The sequence below is a fragment of the Microtus pennsylvanicus genome, chromosome 3 (assembly GCF_037038515.1).
Source record: "Microtus pennsylvanicus isolate mMicPen1 chromosome 3, mMicPen1.hap1, whole genome shotgun sequence".
Lineage (NCBI taxonomy): Eukaryota > Metazoa > Chordata > Mammalia > Rodentia > Cricetidae > Microtus > Microtus pennsylvanicus.
Genome location: NC_134581.1, coordinates 23,196,088 through 23,221,824, shown reverse-complemented (window position 1 = coordinate 23,221,824; position 25,737 = coordinate 23,196,088). Strand labels below are relative to the sequence as shown.

Genomic DNA, 25,737 nt, shown 5'->3' with positions numbered 1-25,737 from the left:
CCCACAGCACATCATTTCAGTGTCCCACGTAAGGAAACTAAACGATAAGGAGGGGGTGTGTATAACTCAGCAGCAGAGCGCCTGCTATCGTGTGTAACTTAGGGTTCAATATGCAACAGTGTCAAAAAAATGGTCTTCAGGAAATCTGACCGGACACTGGGAGGAGAATTAGAATTATTGGTATGTGGAGAGAAAAAAGTTTCTTCACATCTCATTGTTTACTATTTTCCCCAAACTGGTGGAAATACGGCATCATCTAATACAACATACTTTGGTCAAGGAACACTAGAGACACCCATTTCATTTCAACAACGAACTGTCAGGGACTGCTCTGTTCCCTTCAACAACCAAGTGAAGGAAAAAAGACACTCCCTAAAGTCTTAACGTTTTTGCTTAAATAGCTATAAATTGTGTTTTCTAACCTATATCCAGGGCCTTTTGAATACAATGAATGGATTTTAAAATGAAGGCACAACAACATACTTTATATTTACAATGGCTTATGACAGATACAATATCTGAAAATAATTTCTAGTTTTGTTTATTATTGCTATTTAGTCACAGAAAAGATTACCACTTTACAAGAAATGAATTTCAGCATATGCCATATAGGTATGATTTTATGTGAAGAGGAACTATGGGAGAACAGGATACCTTTACAAGGAAATGAAGTAACACCAGTAAAAGAATTCTTCCATATAAAGATTTTTGAACCAAATTATTCCTTTTTTTTTTTTTGGAATACAACTTTAATTGTTAGAAGGAAAGAGAAAAATAGCAAAGAAAACAGTAAGATAGAAGACCAAGAATAAAGAACTCTTCTATATAGGTGCACTGCATATGTAGATATATGTATGGGCTGAGTTATAACAAAAATACTCATGTATTACAGTCAGTTCTCATACAGTTAAAAACAGCACTTTCCAAGCAAGTAAAATTGGCCCAACACGCTCAGTTCTCAATTACGTGACGAGTTAAAGTTGTGTGGCAGTCACTGCTGATGAGTATCAAGACAAATGTTTGACGAGATACAGTTTTTCTCCTTGTTCACTTGTAAAGATCGGTGCCTTTTTGTAATGTTCTACAAGTTCCTCCATGGTGCTGAATTTCCGCTGCCCAATGCAGTAAACTGTCTCTTTCAGTTGGACTTTAAAATGCTTGTTTTTCCCTTGTGCTTTTAGTGATACTGAGAAATCATTTGGCTAAAAGAAAAAGGAGAGGGGAGGTAAACATTGTGAAAGCCATGTATCAGAATTTAAAATAAATACAACTGTTAAAATCTGAACACTAAGTGCAAGACACTATGCTAAATTATTTACATAATCTCCTTTATTCCTCAAAAGAAACCCTTTTTATGAGTGAGGAAAATGAGGCTCGGAGAGTATGCCTGGGATCACATATCAGTGGATAATGGACAAGCAGACAGGATTCTAGAGTCTTCTAACACCCACAGTGCCCAAAGAGTAGCACAAACAGAAAATCCGTTAGGAGAAAAAAAAAAGAGAAAATTTCAGACTTCCACTCCATCACGCCCTTTCAATTCAGAGCTGATAGGACCTAACTTAAGACATAATATTCTGAATTTTCAAAATTAAAGCACAACTAAGAATTCAGCTGAACTTTAATAAACTGTGACAAACAAATTTATACAAGGGCCAACAAAGAACCGTAAGTAAAGGAGACAGAGGAAAGAGGATGCACAGCCCACGGAGATGCACTACTCCTCTGTGACTATTGCTTTGCAGAAACAGACTCCCATGTGCACTGGCCTTCGTCTGTCATTGCACCTTTATTTATGTGTATGGGTGTTTTGCCTGCATGTACGTCTGTGTATCACATGTGAGCAGTGCCTGTGGAAGCCAGAATGGGGGTACTGGATCCCCTAGTTATAGATTGTTTGAGTTGTCATGTGGGTACAGAAATAAAACTGGGTCCTTTGAATAAGCAACCAGTGCTCCTAATCAATGAGCCACCTCTCCAGCACGGTCTAAGTTTTAAAGGGAAAATTTGAAGCCTACATTTTCAAAATACGATTTTATTATTTTTTAAAATTTGTGGATGTTTGTATGTCTGTATGTAGATTTTATGAATAGTTATACAGATGTTCAAGGAGGCATCAGATTCCCCAAGAGCTGGAGTTGCAGGTAGCTGCAAGCTACCTGACATGGTGGTGGGTACTCAACGGGGGTCCTCTGGAAAAACAGCAAGCACTTCCCATCTATTTGGCTCCAAAGTCTGGATTTTTTTAAACCCTTTGCCATTTAAATATCGACAATGAATTAGATTTTTAATTGTATAGGCCAAACAAAAACATTTAGGGTCAGCCGGCGGTGGTGGCGCAGGCCTTTAATCCCAGCACTCGGGAGGCAGAGGCAGGCGGATCTCTGGGAGTTCGAGGCCAGCCTGGTCTACAAGAGCTAGTTCCGGGACAGGCACCAAAGCTACAGAGAAACCCTATCTCGAAAAAACCAAAAAAAAAAAAATTTTAAGGTCTATAGCTGAAAAACAACAGTACTAAAAATAATAATATATGTTGACTAGTATTTATTCTCTACATGCAAGTAAAATAGCATTATGTATTTAAGTCTCTTCTTTCTTAGTTAAGTGGTGGTAGTTGCAGCTACTGTTAAACCTACTACTTCTGAACAATGTGTGTCGAGTCAAGAACAGTGACTCACATGGTGCGCTACATTTCAGGGTTTTGTGTTTGTTTGTTTTTTTTTTTTCGAGACAGGGTTTCTCTGTGGTTTTGGTTCCTGTCCTGGAACTAGCTCTTGTAGACCAGGCTGGCCTCGAACTCAGGGTTTTAACAGAAATGGACGCCACTGTTCTTCTCAATTAACAGAAATGGACGCCACTGTTCTTCTCAATTAACAGAAATGGACGCCACTGTTCTTCTCAATTGACAACCATCTGTCTTCTGAGAGGTTAAAGGAACCATTTCCCCCAACTTCATCTCAGCCTCATACACATATTATTTTCTTTTTTCTTTCAATCTTTTATACAATACAGTCACAGAAGTCAGTATTAACCATGATTTGATAAGTAGGAAAGTAGTGATATCGTTTATCAGGAAAAGGTTTTTAGAAAAACAAGAACCATCAAATTTTAACATATAAAGCAACACTTAAAAGAGCTATGCCATTTTTCAATTTGTATGTTTTTATTATCTAGCTAGTACTGCAATATAAGTTATCTTTTATTGAAAATATATTTCAAATGGTGTTGAATATGTTAAGGTTGAGTAGTGGTGGCGCACACCTTTAATCTCAACACTTGGGAAGCAGAGGCAGGCAGATCTTTGAATTCAAGGCTAGCCTTGTCTACAGATTGAGCTCCAAGACAGCCAGGGCTACACAATTAAAACCCTGTCTTGAAAAACCAAAAATAATAATAATAATGTTTTTTTTTTCTTAAAAAGATTTACTTACTATGTGTACAGTATTCTCAGTATTCTGTCTGCATGTATGCCTGCAGGCCAGAAGAGGGCACCAGATCTCATTACAGATGGCTGTGAGTCAGCATGTGGTTGCTGGGAATCGAACTCAGGACCTTAGGAAGAGCAGGCAGTGGTCTTAACCGCTGAGCCATCTCTCCAGCCCAATAATAAGGTTTTTGAGATGAATAAAAAGCCGAAAGAGTCAGGTATGGTGTCATTGACCTTTAATCCCTACGCGGGCAAGGGCAGGAGCAAGTGGAACTCTGAGTTCAAGGCCAGCGAGGTCTACCCAGTGAGTTCCAGGGCAGCCAGAGCTACAAAGTGAGTACTCACTGTCAGAAGGAAAGGAGGGAGGGAGGGATTTTTTTTATAGTTGGAGAATTCCTGAGAGGACTACAATGATAGCATTCTTATTATATTACATCTAGCAGCAGTTTAATTTGCATTATTCTACTCTCAAGAAACAAACCAATGCTCAGTTTTCCTCATTTTTCAGTTTAATGGGACAGAGAATATTCCAGAAATGCAAAAATCAAGACAACTGAAGAAATCTCATTAATACAACACAGTCACTGCCCCACCTGGCTTATTCATAACAGGTTCACTGGGAAGAACAAATTACCTCTGCAACCTTACTTTTAAAAGCCTGGAGCTCTATGCCCATTTACCTTTGAAAATCAACTTACCGAAGATTCACTATCACGAATGAGGAAGTCTCCTTCATGACCCCTTTCATTTAATGCCATTTCTGCCTGGTGCCTGGTGACTTTGCCATAATACCAAGGATTGCCAGCAAACTTTCCAGTGAGTGAAGGCCTAATATAATCACACTGTGGAGGTGATGGTTCCAAACCTGAATTTAATGGGTTATTCTGCATAATAGTAACATAGTTTTTTGGCACCAGGCCAACCATGCCATTGATTTTCCTGCATTTCCACCATTCTGGGTCATTTTCTGGTTTTTCAATAACATCCATTACATCGCCTTTCTCAAAATTGAGTTCTTCATCATTGGATGAGCTGAATGGGTAAAGAGCCTGTACCACATGCAGTACTTGACCTGTATTCAGATTGTTGACAACTGCTGCTAATTTCTCTGACAGAGAACCTACATGGTCACCCAAAGGACTGTCACCTTCTTCAGTTACATAGTTTGAAGGAAACCATCCAATCTGTCCATTGTAGCTGCCACGCCACCACCCATCACTGCATTTCTCCATGACGATCACCTTCGTCCCTTTTATCAATGACAGTTCATCCTCTCTCTCGGCCATGTAGTTAAATTTCACAAAAGCAGGCATGTTGAGGTCATAGAGACGTTCCCCTGGATCAACAAAGCTATCATCAGCAGGAGACGCCGTATCTGGAACACTAGGTTTTCTTTTCACTTTTCCAATGCCTGTTTAAACAAAGAGGAGGCAGTAAGACTACAGCTTCAACTCAGCACACTTATCCCAAGCCTCTGGATGTAGGAAACAAACTGACATGATGCAATCATCTTTTGGGAAATAAAATAGAAGTTCCTTTTCCAAAGCCAATCAAATAAACTTTTGATAGTTTAGCTCCTCTTCTCCTGCCAGAACCAAAAAATAACTACATAATAAAGTCACTGCATTTTTAGCAAAAGCAGTGTTACTTTACTATTACGGTGATAAAACACACACCTTTAATCCCAGCACTCAGGAGGCAGAGGCAGGTGCATCTCTGTGAGTTTGAGGCCAGCTTGAACTAGAGTGAGTTCTAGGACAGGTTCCAAAGCTACACAAAGAAACCCTGTCTCAAAAAACAAAATAAATAATAATAATAATAATAAATTAAATACCAACATACAGCCAAACTATAAAAATGGAGATTTCCATCCCGTTTTCTTTTGACTCTGTATGTTTAAGGACATGATGTCAAAACACTAGGTAGAAAACAGATTTCTGTAGCCACATGATTAAGAGTACAGACTTCACATTCTTATCACCAATAAACTTGTGCTTTAAGAATGTGAATGGTAGTTCTTCTGACTGAAATCAAAAGACACCAGAAAGAAATCTGCAGTCATACAAAGAAAAAGGCCACCACCAACTGAAATGCTAACATGCACCGCGGAAAGCTCAGGAGGCCTCAACCCTACACAAAAAACTACACACAGGCAACCAAGGCATGCTAAGAGCAGCAGAAATAGTCTTCCCCAAGGAAGAGCACACCAGTAGGTTACTTATCCAATACCAAATGGTCAGCCTTGGAAACATATATACAAGTAATACAATACAGACTGAGCAGGCTGCATTAGTATTTAGGAAGGTGTATACACACACACACACACACACACACACACACAACAACAACAACAATTAAAAGAAAACGTGGCCATGTAGTTGAAAGGGATTGGAGGGGGGAGTAAGGGTGCATGGGAGGCTTTGGAGAGAGGAAGGTGAAAATGGAAATGTAATTATAATCTCAAAAAATTATTTTAAAAATAGAACTAAAGAATGATGGTAAACATAAAGCCACTAATAGTCTATCTTTTTTGTTAGTCTTTTTTCCTATATGATTTAAAAATACATAAAATTGCCACTTCAATCTTAGTAAACAAACAGTATATAAAGAGATAATATATGATAATAGATGATATAAAGGAACAGTTATATATACTATCCAAACCAAACCAAGTTGGAATTAAACTTGTTAAATAAGACATCAATTAGACAACCCCAACAACTAATATCTCAAGTGAGAAACATTAGAAAACAACCTGCGTTAACCTTAGAGACAAGAAATATTTAAAGGAAAACAAAAGCAGAAGGTACTTGTTTTCTATACTACAGAAACCCTCCATATCTATCTCTGTGAGCATGTCTTCAACAACATGCCACCTTCTCTCTGGCACACTGCTGCTATAACACACCACAGCCAGAGCAAGTTTATTAGAACCACTAAAACCCTATGGTTTCAAGACTAAGGTTTGTACATATTCTTCTACCTAAAACACTTCCATGTCATTCTAAACTTGGCACAGACAGCTCTTTACTCACTGAAGATCTCCTTCCCTGCCCACAGAGTCCACTGATTCCTCCTATGTGCTATTACACAGTTTTACATTTTTTACTCTAACACTAAGTACACTGTTTTTTTTCTCCATTATCTCTGTATCCCTAGTGCCTAACCCATATTAAATGTTCCATTAATCTTTACCAGGTGAATGAACAAATGTAGGTAAAATGGCCCTGTGAGTAAGAAAGTACTTGCCACCAAGGCTGATGACCCAAGATTGATCACACATAATGGAAAGAGAGAAACACCCAAGAGTTGTCCTCTAACGTAGATATCGGTCGGTGGTGCTGTGGTGTGCACATGGCAAGTGCTCACACGTCTGAACACACACAATAAATAATCGCAATAAAATTTTTAAACAAAGGCACGTGTAGCTGGTAGGTTGTCTTATTCCCCGCTTTACAATTTTTTAAAAATATTAAGTCAGTCAGTCGATTATATGGTAACTATCAACAATTAGAGCCCTTCTTTCAGATGTTCATCAGAATCAATATTACTATTTTTTCCAAAATTCCTCCTGTCTTTGTTCAAGTTGTTAATTATAACACAAAAAATAAGGACAAAAGTCAGGTAATTTATATTTAACAACAATTTGTTTCTCATAGTTCTGAAAGTTCAAGCTAAAGGACCTAACAAACTACATCTGGTGAAATCCTCTTTCTTTCTCTCTTTCTTTCCTTTTTTTTTTTTTTTTTTTTTTTTTTTTTTTGATTTTCAAGACAGGGTTTCTCTGTAGCTTTGGAGCCTGTCCTGGAACTAGCTCTTGTAGACCAGGCTGGCCTCAAACTCACAGAGATCCTCCTGCCTCTGCCTCCCTAGTGCTGGGTGCTGGCTTGCACCACCACCACCCGGCAAGGTCCTAGCTCTTAATGATGAGAACTCCCATGGTGGAAAAGACAAATAAGCAAGCTTCCAACTGTTTTTACAATGCCATGAATCTCATTCATGAAGGCTTTGCCTTGATAAGCTGATAGCTGCCTAAAGATCCCCTGCCTCTTAATACACGCTATTGATGATTAGGTTTCAACATGTAAATTCTAGGAAACATAGCTGATGCATGTTAGCTCATGTCTGTAGTCTCAAAAGGGAGGACTGCACTAACCAAGGATTTCAAAGACAACCTTGGCAACACAGTGAGATCCTGCTTTTTTAAAAATAAAATTAAGGAGACAGAAACATTATAATCACAGCACATCTTGAGCTAGTATTCAGTTCACCACGATCATCCTAATTTCAACTAGTCTTTTTTCAAACCAATTCTTTTAATCCATTGCTACTCTTGCTCTGATCCTGACTCTTAGAGGGTCTACTATGAAAACTTGAACAAACAAGGGTTAAATTTGTATTTTCCCCTTGTCATCTTGGACACATTACTACATTTTTAAACTTCAGTTCCTTTATGAAATGTTGATAGGTAAATGTCTATATTACAAAGTTTTTGTAAAAAAGTTTAAAAAGTGAGTATGTAAGTACTTAGCATAATACGCAGCACATAGTAGGCACTCAATAGATAGTACTTAACAGTTTTCCTGGTATTCTCCACAATTACATAAACTTTTATTATTATATTACACAGCTGGACCAACCTGGCTGGGAGTGAAATACTCAAACATGTAAGCACTAAGAAGTTACATAACTTGAAACAGTTGTGGTTTCTTGGGTTTTCTTGCTTGCTTGCTTTTTGGTTACCTTAAAAATGTTTCTATAGCTTCTTGTCCCTCATTTCTATCTATTTGGTCTTCTCTACAACTCTAGCAATTTTGTTTTGGGGGTAGAGAGACTTAGACAGGGTCTCACTATGTAGTCCTGGCTGGCTGTCCTCGAACTCTTCTGTAGACCAGGCTGGCCTTGAACTCAGAAATCTGCCTGCCTCTGCCTCCCAGTTGCTCGAATTAAAAGGTATGCACCACTATGTCCAGATAAAGATTATTTATTTATTTATTTATTTATTTATTTATTTATTTATTTATTAAATGTATATGGGCGTTTTATCTATGTATATGTGTCTGCACACCAGGAGACATTAGAGCCCACAGGACTAGGCAGTTGTGAGCCGCTACGTGGGTGCTACAAATTGAACCCAGGACCTCGGAAGAGCAGTCAGTACTCAACCATTGAGTCACCTCTCCAGTCCCAACTAGCAATGCTTTTAACTACAACAATGCATTCTAAGTTCCTCAAAGTTTTTAAGAATCAGCTGATGGTACACTCCTTTAATCTCAACACTCCAGAGGCAGAGGCAGGCGGGTCTCTGAGTTTGCGGCCTGCCTGGTCTACAAAGTGACACCTTACTTTAAAAAAATAAAAGATTTTAAGAACCTCAGTAAGCAGTGTGAACACAATCTCTGTGTAATAGTGTTTATCTTTCTCAAGCATATCTTTGTACCAGTAACTCCTCCTTACATGAACTGGTTTCAAATCCTTAAAAACCTTGCTAATAGAACCTGAAAGCATCGATCTCACATGGCCAAACCGCCATGTTTCACTGGCCAGAATACATGTAAGGAAGCTACTACATCACCTTATCTCAACACTAGGACTTGAATCAAGGTTACCAAGGATTTCTGCACCTACATAACCACAGCAGCTCTTACTAATTTTTTTCTTCATGTCAGCCATTCCCAGGCTGATTCTTACCTCTTTTTGCTTCCAACATCAGCTTTCCTTCATCTCAGTCACTAAGCAAATGCCCAATAGAATGAACAAAGTATTGCTACTGCTTCTGATTCCTGAGTGAACTGCTTCATCTCGTCTATTCTCATGTTCTCACTTCTTCAAAACCAATGTCTCCCTGAGGACTTCCCCTGACTCCCGTGACACACATAAGACCATTTATTCTTTTGCCAAGACTGTAAGACTTCTTCCTAGAGTTTGAAGGTACTTTCCAGGATCATGTAAGTCTTGCCCAACTGTCTCTTTTACCCAAACAGGAATTAAAAACAGTTCAGTTATATACTAGGCTACAAGGATAGTACACAGTTTATTTGGGAGTAGAATTAAGTTATTATAAATACAAATAAATGCTATTCTTCCCATTAAAGATTTATATTCTGTACTTCATCTGTTCATGTACATAAGATAAATCATGGCTTATAATAGATCTATTTAAGATAATAAACACTCTAAATTTTGTTTTCAAAGTATTCTGGCTACCAAACAAAGAACACGTAATGCTTTTTCTCTATTTTCCAGGTACGTTTGGAAATTAGGTGAATGAATAACCTGTCTCTACTTTGACAAGGTGCTAGCAAAATAAACATGAATGTTACAGGGATTCAGGAAAGGAATATTTTGTCTACAAAACTAAAATCTTAGCCTTTGGACTACAGATGCTGTTAAGATTAACTGTTAAACTACTAATCCCAGTATGGAGAACAACTCTGCCACTCAATTTATAAGCTGATATATTGAATCACTGTTCAATAATAGATGCTTTATATACATGTGCATGTATGTCATCTTTTAACACCATTTCTGGCTTATTAGTAATTATCACTTTGACCATTATCTAAATTTAAAGCCTACTGTATTTTTAATAAGCAATGATTAACATCTACCTCCCTAATTCTGTGAGACTTAATATTTCATACAAATTAAAAATTATTTTATTATAATATCTGCTTATTTATTTTGGTGTGTGTGCATGTATGTGCACAAGAATATGCTGCGGTCAGAGAACAACTTGCAGGAATCAGCTCTTTCCTTCTACCACGTAGGTTCTAGGGGTTGAATCTTAGTTGTCAAGCTTAATGGCAAATACTGAGCAATCTTACCAGCCCATCAAGCTGATTTTTATATAGTTTGCATTAGATTCTCCATTAAAAATGTGTTCATAAATTAATGAATAAAGAGTTGAAGGGAAGCTTCAGTTGGTAATACACTTGCCTCACAAGCTTAAGAACCTCAGCTGGATCTCCAAAACCCGTGTTTAAAAAAAAAAAAAAGCCAAGTGTGGTAATTCAACAATCTTGCAATCCTGTGGTGAACTGGGCTAGCTGGCCAGTCAATGTAGCTTAATTAGTGTGCCCCAGACCAATGAGAGAACTTGTCTCCCTGAGAGAGGTGGATGAGGTTCCTGAGGATGGCATCTCCTATAATCCTTTGGCCTCTACACACACGCACCCACGGGTTTAGACACACACACACACACACACACACACACGTTCAAAAGAAAATTAGCTTTAAAACCAGAACTTCAAAGAACTAAAAATGCATTTGCTCTCTAAATCGCAACTAGGAGTTAGAAGAGATATCCCAGAAGAAATCACTCAAGCTCAAGACTAACCAAGGAAACAAAGGACCTTCGTCTTACAAAGACCACATTCTTTCCCAGCAAAGTGCTTACTCCTTTGTTTTACCCTCTCCCTTGGAATCTCTCATTGGGTTACTCTTTGTTTCCTTAGACTTTTTGTATATAAGGGACTTCTAGAATATTCCTCTCTTCATTTTTGTACAGACAGTGAATATTCAAAGAGATTCAATCAAGCACATGATTATCATACACATGCCACCAGCAGAGCCAAATTAGCATAACATTTTACTTCTAAATCAGTAATTGTAGTTTACTAGAGCTCTTATTAAATATCTTGACATTACTCTAAAGCTTAAGTAAAATCTAGTTTAAAAACAAAAAAACAGAATTTTTACTTTAAAGGTCAAGAGTAAAAATTTGTTCACAACTGATTTACTTTACTTCAAACATCTCGGCTAGGTTCTAGAGTTACTGAATTACAACTATCTACATCACATTTAAAGTCATGTATAACCTCTCCTTATTTATTGCATTCATGTTGAAACACTTTAATTAGCAGATCAAACTAACAGCACTGAAAATACTACCAGTTATTTGCCTTATAGTACATAGACAGCATAAAGTACCAGCTTATAGAAACACACCGAGTTCTCACCATATAGTTTCCCTCTTAATTCACAAAAGGTAATTAAAAAAAAAATTCAAAACCTGTAACAAGAAAACTATGGACTTAATTAACAGAACTACTTACTGAAAAAACCTTTAAAGATGTTTAACCAATCCATTTTGAATAAAAATTCTGTGTTCTCTTTTCAGAGTTTGTTGACACAGCTCCGGGATAATTTCAGTGACTTCCTGGTCTGCTCTGTAACCCTGAAACTTCCCACACCCAATCCATGTGACCTGGCCCACACCCAAGCAATAGAAACGTTTTCAAAACCAAGGCTTCTTTTTTTTCCAATACTGTTTCTCCTTAAAGCAAAAAAAAAATAACCCGTGTTGTAACTCATGGTGGCAGCAAAAATGCTGAGTTATAATTCACTCGTTTTCAAAGAAAATATTCAAGCTGGTACATTTCTAATAGTTAAAAATGTATATACACATTCTTCCTTTCCTACAACTCCTCCTTTTCCTTAATTTCCAAACCATGTCTCTACTAGCACAGCCACTGTGAAACAGATTCATTTAAATTACATGGAATTTAATGTACCAAACTAGGGTACAGATACTCTGGGGAAAGGGGGCTGGATATTTGATACAAAACCTAGATTCACATTATTTTGATCAAAGATCATTAATTGAATGCAGTATTTCAAACTCTAGGGAGTACAGAAAAGTGTACTCCAGGGAGTACAGTTATCCATAACTGTAGAGGTTCCCAAAACTAAGAGACAAGAAGTTAACTGGTCAAACGCCATGTTGACTGCAGATATTAAAATTTCTGAGTACATCAGCAATATCTTTGTGTAGGAGCTGAAAGTCCAATGCTTCATTAAGTTGCTTGAACTGAACTACATGTTAATTTATGCAGCTTACAACAGTCAAAAATATAAACATTTACTTTATATTGTCAATAATTATTAAAATACCAGAATATAAATTGTGCATTAAGAATTTTAAACACTATATAATATTTAATCAGTCGTGCTACATTTAATTCTAAACTGTCTGCAAGAAAACATTTCCCCCTTTTTACAAACAAGTAAAGAACGATTTAGCAATAGCACGTCTCCTTGAACACCAAAATTAAATCTCTGTCCCTCCCAATTCCTTCCTGTCCATTAAGGAAAGTTAAATTAAGAAAGAGGAGGAGGTCAGTCTTCACCCTACATACTTCCTTCCGTTAGTTTAACCAAGGCAAGGGTAAAGTAGGTTTCCCTATCCTAATAGAGGTCAGGAAAATTTAAAACCAAAGATACATAATTAGAGAAAGAAAGGTGATGATAACAAAATAGCAAAGTGACCATTCCTACAGACGCAAATAGACAGTGATAACCCACTGGCCTAAAACTCTTTTCAGATAGAAAAAAAAAAGATCTGCTTTTCAAAGTGAGCTTCACTATATGTCAATACGTTCACTAATGTGCCATGTAAAATAAATTACCAGCATGCCCAAGGAAACAAGTCTGCATCTCTCATACTTTCCCTGTCTCAACTGAGCCAAATTTTCTGTAAATCGAAAATCCATTAGGTATTCACTACTCAAGGAGCTGTTGCAAGAAAGTCAAAGTTAGTTCTGCTCATTTGAATGTGGGCCTAGATTTATAGACGTTGCAAATATGATCTTCTCTAGTCTCTTAAACATCTATTAGGTTCTCAACTTACATGCTTAGTAACGTGACAGTTCTGCCCTTTTCCAGCCAACTAACTCTACACACTGCTGTAAAGACGGTTCAAAGAACTCAGCTCCGGGACCCATCTAAAAGGAAAGCTGGTGTTTCCCTTCAATACAAAACAACTTACCTAAGGTGTCCTTCAGGTTTTTAACAATAGATGCTTTTCGAGCACTATTTTTCCTTTCCACATAGTTAGAAGGGACAAAACCTGTTTTATTCATGGAATTTCGAACTCGCCACCAGGATTTAGAATCATCCAGAAGCCATAATCTCTCATTTTTCTTGATATCCAGCTCTTGTTCTTGCTGTGCCACATAATCAAATTTGGCCACCACCACTTCTTCAGCCATCTTTCTGCAGTTTCAGCACTGTAAGACACAGAAAATGGTTTGTAGTAATTGTCTACATGCTTTTCCAAAAAGACATGCTTAAACATTTAAGAGGCCAGATATTATGAACCATGCCTATAATCCAATCAGTCAAAAGGCTGAGGCAAGAAGACCTTTACAAGTTTGAGGCCAGCCTTGGCTACATACGGAGTTTGAAGCTAGACAGAGCATAAAACCAATACACAAAACAGGAGACGGGCTGAGACTGTATGTAGTCCAGGAACAGAGTATATGCCTAGCATATTCAAGGCTCAGAGTTAAAGTTCTAATATCATAAAAAAAAAAAAATCTAAGAACATCAAAGAGTTGAAAGTGATAAATGAAAAACACATAACAGGGAAACTAATGCTAACGTTTAAAAAGCATGGTTTCTATTTAGTGTTATATAAACTAGCTTAACGTTTAAAACCACCGTGAGCAATGAAAATCACTTGTATGTACTCAATAACATTGATGCTTTCTAAACAACTTTTCTTTCCCATATAGTTAGAAAGCACAAAATTGAAATATATTGGTATGACCATAGAATAAAATAACAAATTCATTATTATAAAGGATAATCTTTAACATATTTATCTCAATAATAAAACAATCAGACAAACATAATCAAGGTCAGAGAATAACTGACAACGTATTAATAAGTGCAGTATAATAAGCATATATACAAAGTATTCCTTCTAAAGAGAAGAATATAAAAAGAAAATATAAAAATTGTCAATACTGAGCTCAAAAAAAAAAGCTTAGCCTGTAACTTCAGCCTTTGAAGGCTGAGGTAGAAGCATTAAAACTTTTTGCTACAAATCTCAAAAAGGTCTCACACCTTTTATGTTGCTCTTTAAACTGAGAACCAAGTATGTGTATGATACATGTGCATGAAAAATAGAGTATTAAGGGCTGGAGCAATGGCTCAGTGATAAAAAGCACTTCCTGCCTTTCCAGAGGACCCAGATTTGATTCTGAGTACCCATCTTCAGGCAGCTAACAACCCCTTTTAACTGCGTATGACATACACAGACACACACACACAAAAATAAGAAATTAAAAAAAAATTAACTTAAAAATATTAAAAATAAATCTTTAAAAAATAAAATGGAATAATGAAGCCCATTACTTCATAAGCTGGCTTAAATTATTTAAAACTTTCATGTAACTGGCAAAAAAAAAATTATGAAGATGTTTAGTTAAAATCAGGGCTACCAGTAATAATCCAGTAGTAGGAGAGTGCTTGGCACTCAGGGGTTAATCTCTAGTCGTCCACCCACCATGAAAGTGACAGTTATAACCATATTAATCAATAAAACAAAGAAAAAGTACATTAGACTACCAGGAACCACAACTGTGTTCTGCAAGTATTCAAAGGGAATGGTAACACAAACAACTTTATAAATAAATCTGAAAATAATGAAATACAATGATGAAATTATATGGAATTATATAATTTAATTAGTATTAAAGAATCTTCCCACATGGATAATACCAAGGCAAGAAAGTTTTACAAGCAAATTCTACTAAAGTCAAGAAATTTATTTGTTCATATACATCATTTTAAAAGAAAAAAATAATACGCAAACTCACTCCTGAAACTTTTTTTTTTTTTTTTATTTTTCGAGACAGGGTTTCTCCGTAGTTTTTGGTTCCTGTCCTGGAACTAGCTCTTGTAGTCCAGGCTGACCTCGAACTCACAGAGATCCGCCTGCCTCTGCCTCCCGAGTACTGGGATTAAAGGCGTGCGCCACCACTGCCCGGCTCACTCCTGAAATTTATTTAGACCTGACATCTCTCCACTTTCTCCAGAGAGACTGTTTTATAAAAGCAGATATGCCTCACAAAGGAACAAAATAAATCCAGCCTTTTGTTTTGGGCACTGACTATCAAATCTGTTTCTCAACAATGAAGCAAGTATTTTAATTTTTCAGGAAAATTAACTTTAATTCAGAATTTGATATCTTTTGGCATTAAGTGTATCAACAGGTAGATATATATGAAGGATTTGCAAAAGCCTCAAAATCTGCCGTACTTTTTTAATATTCTGTAATGGAATCACTTAAGTCAACAAAAATAATGCTTAAAAAAAAAGAAATAGACAACATGGTATGTAAGAAACACTGATGAGCTAAGGACATAGTAGATCAGTGGCAGAATGCTTGCCCGGTATGCACAAGGCCACAAGGGCTCAATAACCAGCATGAGAAAAACAAAGATCAACAAAGAAACCAGGAAAAAAATTATTTGTATTATTGCAACTGTCACAGAGTTTTTAACAAAGTCTAAATAATTATTGTCACATGATGCAAAATTAAGTTACAATAAAGAGGAGGAGATAGATGGCTCAGCACCTGCTACACAACAGCAAGATTTGAGTTTGATACTTGAGAACCTGTAAAAGCCAGATGTAGCAGCACACAACTGAGTTGGGAGGTAGAGACAAGTCTCAGGAGGTAGCCCTGAACTTGCTACCAGCCCATCTGGCTAAACCAGAGAACTCTAGGTTCAATGAGAAACTTTTTTCAAAAATGAGTAGAGAGCTAGTAAGAAAGCTATCTGGTTGTCAACCTCTGGCATACAGACAGACACATCTGATGGAGGAAGGTCATTGGTTAAATAAAAAGAAACTGCTTGGCCCTCATTGGTTAGAAGATAGGTGGGAGGAGTAAACAGAACAGAACGCTGGGAGGAAGAGGAAGTGAGCTCAGACTCCACAGCTCTCCTCTCGGGAGCAAACGCCTCAGAGAGACGCCATGCCCCAGCTCCAACCCAGGATGGACTTAGGCTAGAATCTTCCCGGTAAGACCGATGCTCACAGATTATTAGAGATGGGTTGATCGGGATCAGAATTAGCCAGTAAGGGCTAGAGCTAAAGGGCCAAGCAGTGATTAAAAGAATACAGTGTCCGTATAATTATTTCGGGGCATAAGCTAGCCGAGCAGGCGGCTGGGGTGTTGGGGACGCAGCTCCGCCGCTCGTATTACTACACACATCCACATATGGGATAACAACCAGCTTTCTGAAACACTGAAAACTAGAAGCAGAAATATTTCTCAAGAAAATCTTGTCCTCCCTTATGCTCCTGTCACCCCACAACTAATTCACATTTGCTCAATGGATTTTATTTTGATATTTGACAACGGTCCTGAAATTTTTTCTAGGAAAGCATTTAAAATTAGTAATTAAAAATTTGGAAAAATAATTATTTATATACTTACAAACTGTATACCCCAGAATTTAGTCTCCTTCTTGGAGAGTACTGTGATCTAGCCATGCAACTTGGGAGACTGACTTTAGCTTCAAGTAACTGGGTTAACTAAAGTTCCATCAGGATATCAGAATCACACAGGCAAGCCTGATGAGATGTCAACAACTGTAGCCATTTTATCAGCAGGAGGATGAAACTGACACAAAGTAGAAAGACGCTTGCTTGGGAAACAGACAGAACTGATAATACATGGCGCAAGCCGCTCTCTGAACCTCCAGGTCCTTGAGATAAAATGGGAAGATTGTTTACTGTCTCAGACAATCTGGGTCATCCTCTTACTGTTATTTTCAGTGAGAAGGTCACACTACAGGTAAAGTTACCCTACCAGCTAATTACAATGTACTTAAAAATCCTGAAGTAATTTAAGACAATATACTACTGTAGCAGAAACATACAATTCAATACAATAAACACAGAGATACATACAGTTAACCTTTAGAAGTCTTTTTTCCCAATGTACAAGTGAGCTCTAGTTTAGGCTTTTAAAAAGTGGAATATTTGAAATTACTTTTGATCTAAATATTGAAGTGATTTCTGTTTATCTTCTTATTCCTTCCTCCCCAAACATTTATTTAAAGGTTTAAAGGCCAATTCAAAAGCAAGGATTTCTAGTGACTTTCTTTGATAAATCTTTCTAAAGCAAATCAATTTAATTTTCACAAAGTAACTTTCTTTAGTACTATTTGTTTATTCTTGGAAGAAACTTTCTCAGTAAGCACATTCGACTTAATTCATGGGAACAGAACCTGTACCAAGAGTATCTAGTTATATACTTCCTTAACGGAAATGGAGGGGTTTAACCAGGCAAGTTAGCGAAGTCACTTTTATTGTATAAAGTATTCAAATATATAAGGATTTTGTATGAGGAGCAGCACTGTGAATCATGTCAGAGTAAGTTATTTAATGAGAAACTGATACCACTGATACCTATGCCATTAGGAAAAATAGTACCAGATTTCTAACTCAGAGGACTTTTACTTTGAAGGAATTATCCATTTGTTAAGCACAAGTGAAATTCCTAAACACCGTGTCAGAAGAGTAGGGTACAAAGTGGGTCATTAAAAGTAGCATATTAAAGAAGCCAGTCTGAAGGAGACAGGAAACCCCTCTCCTCCCAAGTTTGCATTTAACAAGTCATGTGCAGAACAGGTGTGTTCATACAAACTACTCAGTCTGCCAGGCACCAGTGCCATGGTCTAACATCTTCCCCACACCTCTCTGGCTTACTTCCTTGTTGAGAAGTGCTCTTTCTTAATAAACTACCTGTTTCTACAACCATGCAAATGTCCTTGTTCTGGGACTCAAGAACCTAGAAAGAGCAGCAGAGCCCTGTAGACTCAATATCCACCAATAGCAATAATACAATAAAACAGAAGAGAAAACTGAAAAATGGAAGCACTAAGGGTGTAGCTCAGTGGTAGACTACTTGCCTAGCATGGCCAAGGCCCTGGGTTCAATCTTCAGAACAAACAAACCTGAAAAGAGAAGAGAGAACAGCTAGAGATCTCAGGACCCAAAGAACCATCCAGTGGTAAACTTTGGGTCTTGTCTGTGCTTGAAGGTGAAGACTGGTGAACAGATTCATCATCAGTTACCAACAAGTAACATCAGCCTGTGTTCTACAAACAATCAACCAAAAAAGGGACTACCTGGCAATAAAGAAAAATTTCAGACAATAACTACTTTACCCCAGTCAAACAGCACAGGAAGTAATTCATGGTCTCGTCCATAGCAAAATCGAAGCAGGAAACCTACAATTCCAACCTTCCAGCAACGATTATGGGACATGCTGCAATCTCACGAGAAAAAGCCCAATTAAAGAAGAAGAAACTTGACTTATCAGGCAGGCAAAAAAGACCTAAACAACATGCTCAGCCAAGAGGAAACAATAAATCAACATTTATAGAATTTTCTGCCCCCAAATACCAGAGTACAAATAATTTAACAGGTGTCCGGGAACAAATAGAAAGATAAATCATATCCATGGCAAAAACAAACTCAACAAATTTGAGTGAACTCAATCATACAGTGATTGGTCAAGAGAATCAAACTAGAAATCAGTAGCAGAAAGTGTGTGGCAAAGTACTTTGTCTTTTAAGGGTTCAAAGGTTTAGTTTATAATATTAAAGTACTACAAGGTTGTTAAGAGTTGAGGCCTAGTAGAAGATAATAATGTCAGATGTGCAACCCTTGGACAAGATTAATGCCATTCTAATGGGTTCTCAAAGGAGCTGCAAGTGGACCTGATACGTAACTTTCTGTCTTCACACCTTACCTTGTGTTCCTCTCCTACCATACATGCCATGTGCCATATGTGTTACAGCAAATGAGAATACAGAGTAAAACCAATGGAGAATTTTCTATCAGTTTCGAAAACTAAAGAGTTAATAAGCATCTTTTCTTTATAAACTACCTAAGCTTTAAGCATTTATTTTTAGCAAAAATTCCAACAACAAAAACCACACCAAACTAATACATACAAGTAACAGGAAAGTCTCCATTCATGCAGAACATAAAGAATAATAAAGAATCTGAATAATCCACAGGTCAAAGAGGAAATCTTCAAGAGAATCAGCTGTCATAATGAAATAAAAATGAAAATTTACTTAGACATGCAGCTAAAATAGGGAAACCCTTATATCAGTACTGTAACGTCCTGTATAAGAAACTGATATAGCAGAAAACAATGAAATTTAAGATAAATATATTTTCTAAAAAATGAAACAAATTGGTACTTGAAAAGAGCAATAGGAGCTGTGTGTGGTGGTGCACTTTTAATCCCAGCACTCAAGAGGCAGAGGCAGGTGGATCTCTGTGAGTTTGAGGCCAGCCTGCTTTACATAATGGATTCTAAGACAGTCAGGGATACAAAGAAAGACCCTGTCTGGGGAAAAAAGGGGGGAGAAAAGAAAGAAGAAAAAAAGGAATGAGAGCTGGAGATGTAGTTCAGTTGGTAGAATGCTCACCTACCATAGAAGATGTCTTGAGGTTCAATCATCAGCATCATATAAAATAAAGAATAGTAGTCCACACCCATAATCCTGGCACTCAAGTAGAGGCAAGAGGCAAGTTCAAGGTCATAATCCAATAAATAAGGAGTACAATGACAGCCTGGACTACAAGTCTCTCCTCCAGAAAAAAGAAATGAAAGTGACAAACTCTAGACCAAGGTAGTGGTGCATAGTAAGGATCAGGTAAGAAAGAAAAGGCTGAGGGAGGGAAAGAGAGGACAATGAAGAGGAGATATCACAGGGTAAAAAGGATAACAGGGAATACCACAGGTAACTCTATACAAGCAAATTTGATTTCTTAGAGGAATCAAACCAGTTCTTCCCAAACACAAATTATAACATACCTAACAAGAGTATTTGAAAAGTCCTATAACTAACAAAATAAATTCATAATTGAAAAGTGCCACCCTCCCCCAAAGAAACTACCAGTCAATCAACTTTGGGAATATAAAAATCTTTAGTAAAATATTAATAAAAATAATTAGAAGTACGACTTAATATTCTAAGATCAAGTAATAGTTATATATGAAACAAGGCTTTATTTGATACTTAAAATTTATCCATATAATCCACATTAATAAGTTTAAAAAAATCATGAACTGGTACCAAAAGGGCACCTAGCTGTAGACGGAAGTTTCTGTCCTGTAGCTATTCAATCCCAAAGTAACACAAAGAAGCTTATAGCAATTATAATAAATTGTTTGGCCTATTAGCTCAGGATTATTATTAACTAGCTCTTACAACTTAATTTAACTCATAATTCTTATTTATGTTTAGCCACACAGCTTGGCACCATTTCTCATTGTAACATTTTCATCTTGCTTCCTCTGCATTTGGGTGGCAACTACAGACTGAGCCTTTCCTCTTCCCAGAATTCTCCTAGTCTGGTCACCCTGCCTCTTATTTCCTGCCTGGCTACTGGCCAACTGGCGTTTTATTAAACCAATAAAAATCTCTTCAGGGTACAAAAACGTTATCCCACAGCACCTAGAAAAATTCAATATCCATTCATAAAAGTTCATAGAAAAACAGGAACAGAAGGAAAACCCCTTTATGATACACAGCATGCACAAAAACCCACAACTAAATTGTAAGGGAACAGCTATTTACTTTCAAACAAAGATCAACAATAGTGAAAGGCTAACCTCTCACCAAACTAAGATGCTCCATTCAGCTCTGGGGGAGGGAGGCAGGAAGGGAGACTAATCTGCAAAAACCAACCAAAGCTCTACACTGATACGGGATTCCCCTCTGTACAGTGTGAATATGTTTTATTTACTTGCAAAGGAATTCTAGATGCGGCGCGCGCGCACACACACACACACACACACACACACAAATGAAGTTTAGCCGCATTTTTTTTTTCAGGAAGGAAGGAAGGGAGGGAGGGAAAGGAAAAGGGAAAAGAAAGGAAAGGAAAAAGAAGAGAAGAGAAAGAATTCATGCCTTCCTGGTCTGGCTCTTTCAGGAGGCCAAGCACTTGAATGGGGTTTGTGGGCAGCATGCTGCAAGTTATTTGGTGGCAACATGGGCCAACTGGTTACCAGAGTTGAGGTAGTGAGCGTGGCTCCCACCTAGCAGTCTCAGAGGCAGTGAATGGACCCCTTCCATGTTGGACTGGGCAAAACCAAAAGGCAAAGCAGCCTTAGTCCTAGCCACGCCGCTTTGCACTTTGCACGGATTACAGACATACAATAGGACAGATTCAGATGGAAAAGAGGTTCTACTTTTGTTTTCACAGAAGATGAGAACCTATGGATTCCTTCCAGACTAATGTGGCTTGATGAACCAAGATTCACACACACACACCCCGCCGAGAGGTCTCTGTGAACTGCCCAAAATACTTCACCGAACAAAAAGCAGCAAGCAGTTCGGAGAGAACTATGCCCAAATTCCCTAAAAGATTGTTTATAAATGTTTGTTTACATTTAAAGGGAGATAGGATATAGAGATGAATACTTTGCATTGGTATGGATCTCGGCCTTTTGATATAAATTTTAGGTCAATTTTGTTGTATGTATATTTCTGCTCTTGATTAAGGTATTGTGTTTGTAGAGTTCATTTAAAATGTAATGTATAAGCTTAATGTCCTTTATTTATGGCTAGAAACCAAATATGAGTGAGTACATCCCATGTTCCTCTTTTTGGGTCTGGCTTACCTCACTCAGGATAGTGTTTTCTATTTCCATCCATTTGCATGCAAAATTCAAGTCCTTTGTTTTTTACTGCTGAGTAGTACGCTAATATGTATATATTCCATACTTTCTTCATCCATTCTTCCATTGAAGGGCATCTAGGTTGTTTCTAGGTTCTGGCTATTACAAACAATGCTGCTATGAACATAGTAGAGCATATACTTTTGTTGTATGATAAGGCCTCTCTTGGGTATATTCCCAAGAGTGGTATTGCTGGGTCCAGGGGTAGATTAATCCCGAATTTCCTGAGAAATCGCCACAAGGGGTGCACCCACACACTGAGACAATGGGGATGTTCTACGGGGAACTTACCAAGACCAGCTGGCGTGGGTCTGAAAAAGCCTGGGATAAAACCGGACTCGCTGAACATAGTGGACAATGAGGACTACTGAGAACTCAAGAACAATGGCAATGGGTTTTTGATCCTACTGCACGAACTGGCTTTGTGGGAGTCTAGGTAGTTTGGATGCTCACCTTACTAGACCTGAATGGAGGTGGGTGGTCCTTGGACTTCCCACAGGGAAGGGAACCCTGATTGCTCTTTGAGGGACTTGATTGGGGGAGAGGGAGGGAAATGGGAGGCGGCGGCGGGGAAGAGAAAGAAATCTTTAATAAATAAATAAATTTTAAAAAAAGAAAGAAAAATAAATAAATAAAATGTAATGTATAATTAAGAAATATAGGTTAAGGGCTGGAGAGATGGCTCAGTGGCTAAGTGCATTGACTGTTCTTCCAGAGGACCTAGGTTTAATTCCCAGGAACCACATGGTGGTTCACAACCATCTGTAATGAGATCTGGCACCCTCTTCTGGCCTGCAGGCATACATGGAGGCAGAATGTTGTATACATAATAAATAAATAAAATCTTTAAAAAAAAAAGAAATATGGGTTAATAGAGAGTCATCTATAATAGTCAAAATTGTAGTCATGTTGGTTAGGTTTTCTAGATGTAGAGAGAGAGATATATTTCAGATGGATAGATATTCTTCAGATCTTTCAAAGACTACAGAATATGGCATTTAAAATGTTTTATGAATTTAGGACTTTCCATGACAGTGACACACATCTGCTCCTGGCAGCACCAATCTACTTCAAGAGGATGATGGGCATTGAAGAGGCTCCTCATGAAGTCTGTTAGCCATTTGGGCAAGAAACTACTCTTGCCTGAACCGCTTGATTGGACTTGCAGGACCCACAGAAAAATGACTGCTGAGCTGCCTAAAAAAAAGGTGAGATAGTTCTTCAGGGTTCCTGCTTCATAAAAGAGTCTACCAGACATTCTGCAGGACAAAGAAGAAAATGACTGACAAACTGCCAATATAGGTAGAACTGTCATTGAAATTTCCTGCTTCAAGGAAAAGTCTGCCAGATACTATGGGACAGTAGCCTGAAGATGGGTTCCAGCAATGTTACTGAAGAACTCTGGGTGACTGTCCAGGCAGTGAGATGTCTCTGTCAATTCTAGAGTTTTGGAAGTTGCTTATAATACACTTCCTGTTTGCTTAGGTAATATTATATCCTTCTGGAGTCTTTGAGGCAGTTGAAGAATAGTTAATAGTTTTCCTTAGTTATGATAAAATGGATATAAATTTTGTAACTTCTTTGATACCTGTTTATGTTAAAGTTAAAACTTTCCTTTTTATTTAGACAGAAAAGGAGAGGAGATGTGGGATTCCCCTCTGTATGCTGTGAATATGTTTTATTACCATTGGTTGATAAAGAAGCCGCCCTGGGCCTACGCAAGGCAGAATAGACCTAGGTGGGGGAATGGTGCGGGAGAATTGTCTGTATTCTGTCAATCATGTTTTAAATAAATGCTGATTGGCCAGGCAGGAAGTATAGGTGGAACAACTGGACAGGAAGTAAAGGTAGGGCAATGAGAACAGGAGAATGCTGGGAAGGAGGAAGCCCATTCCTCCCCAGTCCTCCCAAGACACCAAAGAAGCAGGATATGACCTGCCCCGCTGAAAAAAGTACCGAGCCATGTGGCTGACATAGATAAGAATAATGGGGTTAATATAAGTTTTAAGAGCTAATATGAAGCCTGAGCTAATGGGCCAATCAGTTTATAACTTATGTAGACCTTCTGTGTGATACTTCGGGACCTAACAACTGTGGGAACCAGGCAGGACAGAAACCTTGACAAGCCTGGCCCTCATGTTACAGGGGAAAACTAAACTGAATGCCGGGGAAAAAGAAGGCAGAGTCAGAGAGAAGCCATGTAGCCACCAGCAGGAGACTCCTCCTCCAGAGCTCACAGGAACCTTGCCAGTAAGCCACAGCCATTAATAGAAATGGGTTAATTAAGATTTAAGAGTTAGCCAGAAATACACTTAAGCTATTGGCCAAGCAGTGTTTTAATTAATACAGTTTTGTGTAATTATTTCAGGTCTGAGTAGCTGGGAATGAACGAGCAGCCTTCAACAACACTACACACTAATAATGAACACCAAAATTAAAAACACAAGTTGGGTGTGGCAGTACACACTTGTAATCCTCAGCTACTCAGGAGGCTGAGGCAAGACATTCCAAGCCTGTGGCTTAGACCACTTAGCAAAACCCCGTCTGGAAGTGGTAGAGTACTTTCCTAGTATGTGTGAGACGCTGAGTTCATTTTCCAGTATAGCAATAATGAACAAAAATATTTATGATACCTCAGAAATAAAAAAGAAAAATAAGAGAGAAATCTAATAAAACACATAAAGAATTCATATGCTGAAAAGCTGCTGAAGACCTAAATAAAGAGTTCATGGACAAGAAAACTAAACAGCAAAGATGTCAAATTTCCCCCAAATCAGTAAACAGGTTTAAGCAAGTAACAAAATATTAACATATATGGTTAGTGTTCTGCAGTCAACTTGACACAATAGGATCATTCAAGAAGGGACCCTGACTGAAAAAAATGCTTCCTGTGAGCAAGCCTGTTAGGCTTTTTGTTTTTAAATGACCGAAGTAGGAGGGCTTAGCTCTCTCTGGGGAGGTGGTCCTGGATACTGTAAGAAAACAGGCTGTGCAAATCAGGATGACAAACAAGTCAGTAAGCAGCATTCCTCCATGGCCTCTGCTTCTGTTCCTGACTTCATGTTCTCGCCATGAGTTCCTATTCTGACTTCCCTCTGTGAAGGACTATGATATGGAAGTGTAAATGAAATAACTCCTCCACTGCTTTTGGTCATGATCTTTTATCATACATAGAAACACTAAGAGAAAGAATATTATTCTATACTTATATGGAAAGCCAAAATATCTAGAAGAGCTGAAAGAATTTTTAAAAAGGAATAAAATAGAAAGAATCTTGGTTCCACTGTTCAAGAAGTCTGAGGTAGTTACCATATTCAAGATAATGCAGTAATGTAGGTCAGTGGAACCCTGAAATGTGGGGGGAGGGAGTACCTAAACCTAATCTCAAAATACCAGAGCAAATTCTAAAGATTAAGTGGTAGGCAGACTTCACATCAACAGTTGAGATCCATAAATACATAAGAAAAAAAATGAAAAAACATGAAGATATTGCTGGGTATGGTAGTGTACACCTACAACTTGAGCACTTGGGAGCCTGTCGCAGTGTGTGTGTGTGAAGCCTCTTGTTGTCTACAGGGCATACCTTGAGGCCAAAATCTTATTCTTTATAGAAACAAAGCCAATCCCTAGCACCCTCGTCTTTATCCATAGCAAAATAAGAAACTAGATACATCTTCCCTATAGTACATCCCCCATCACAAATTTGGCCTATAATTACAATATGTGGGAAATGGTGGGAGGAAGGTCACCATAATATAAGTTCCAGGTTCCTATCTCAAACTCATTTAAGCTACTTAAA

General features: G+C 37.9%; 1 protein-coding gene across 6 annotated transcripts in view; it reads right to left on the bottom strand.

Moving 5' to 3' along the window:
- Positions 1–525: 525 nt before the first annotated feature.
- Positions 526–25,737, bottom strand: part of Nck1 (NCK adaptor protein 1) — a 54,104-nt gene continuing 28,892 nt past the window's right edge. For 4 of the 6 annotated variants that reach the window (XM_075964876.1, XM_075964877.1, XM_075964878.1 and 1 more), the window contains 3 exons: positions 13,197–13,437; positions 4,126–4,838; positions 526–1,202 (listed from right to left, as the gene is read on the bottom strand). In XM_075964876.1, the coding sequence (XP_075820991.1) occupies positions 1,008–1,202; positions 4,126–4,838; positions 13,197–13,419 (1,131 nt within the window). In that variant the 5' untranslated portion in view covers positions 13,420–13,437 and the 3' untranslated portion in view covers positions 526–1,007. Of the gene's footprint in view, positions 1,203–4,125; positions 4,839–11,484; positions 11,603–13,196; positions 13,438–18,141; positions 18,187–25,737 lie in introns of those variants that run through there. The other 2 variants (XM_075964880.1, XM_075964882.1) reach the window with 2 other exon arrangements.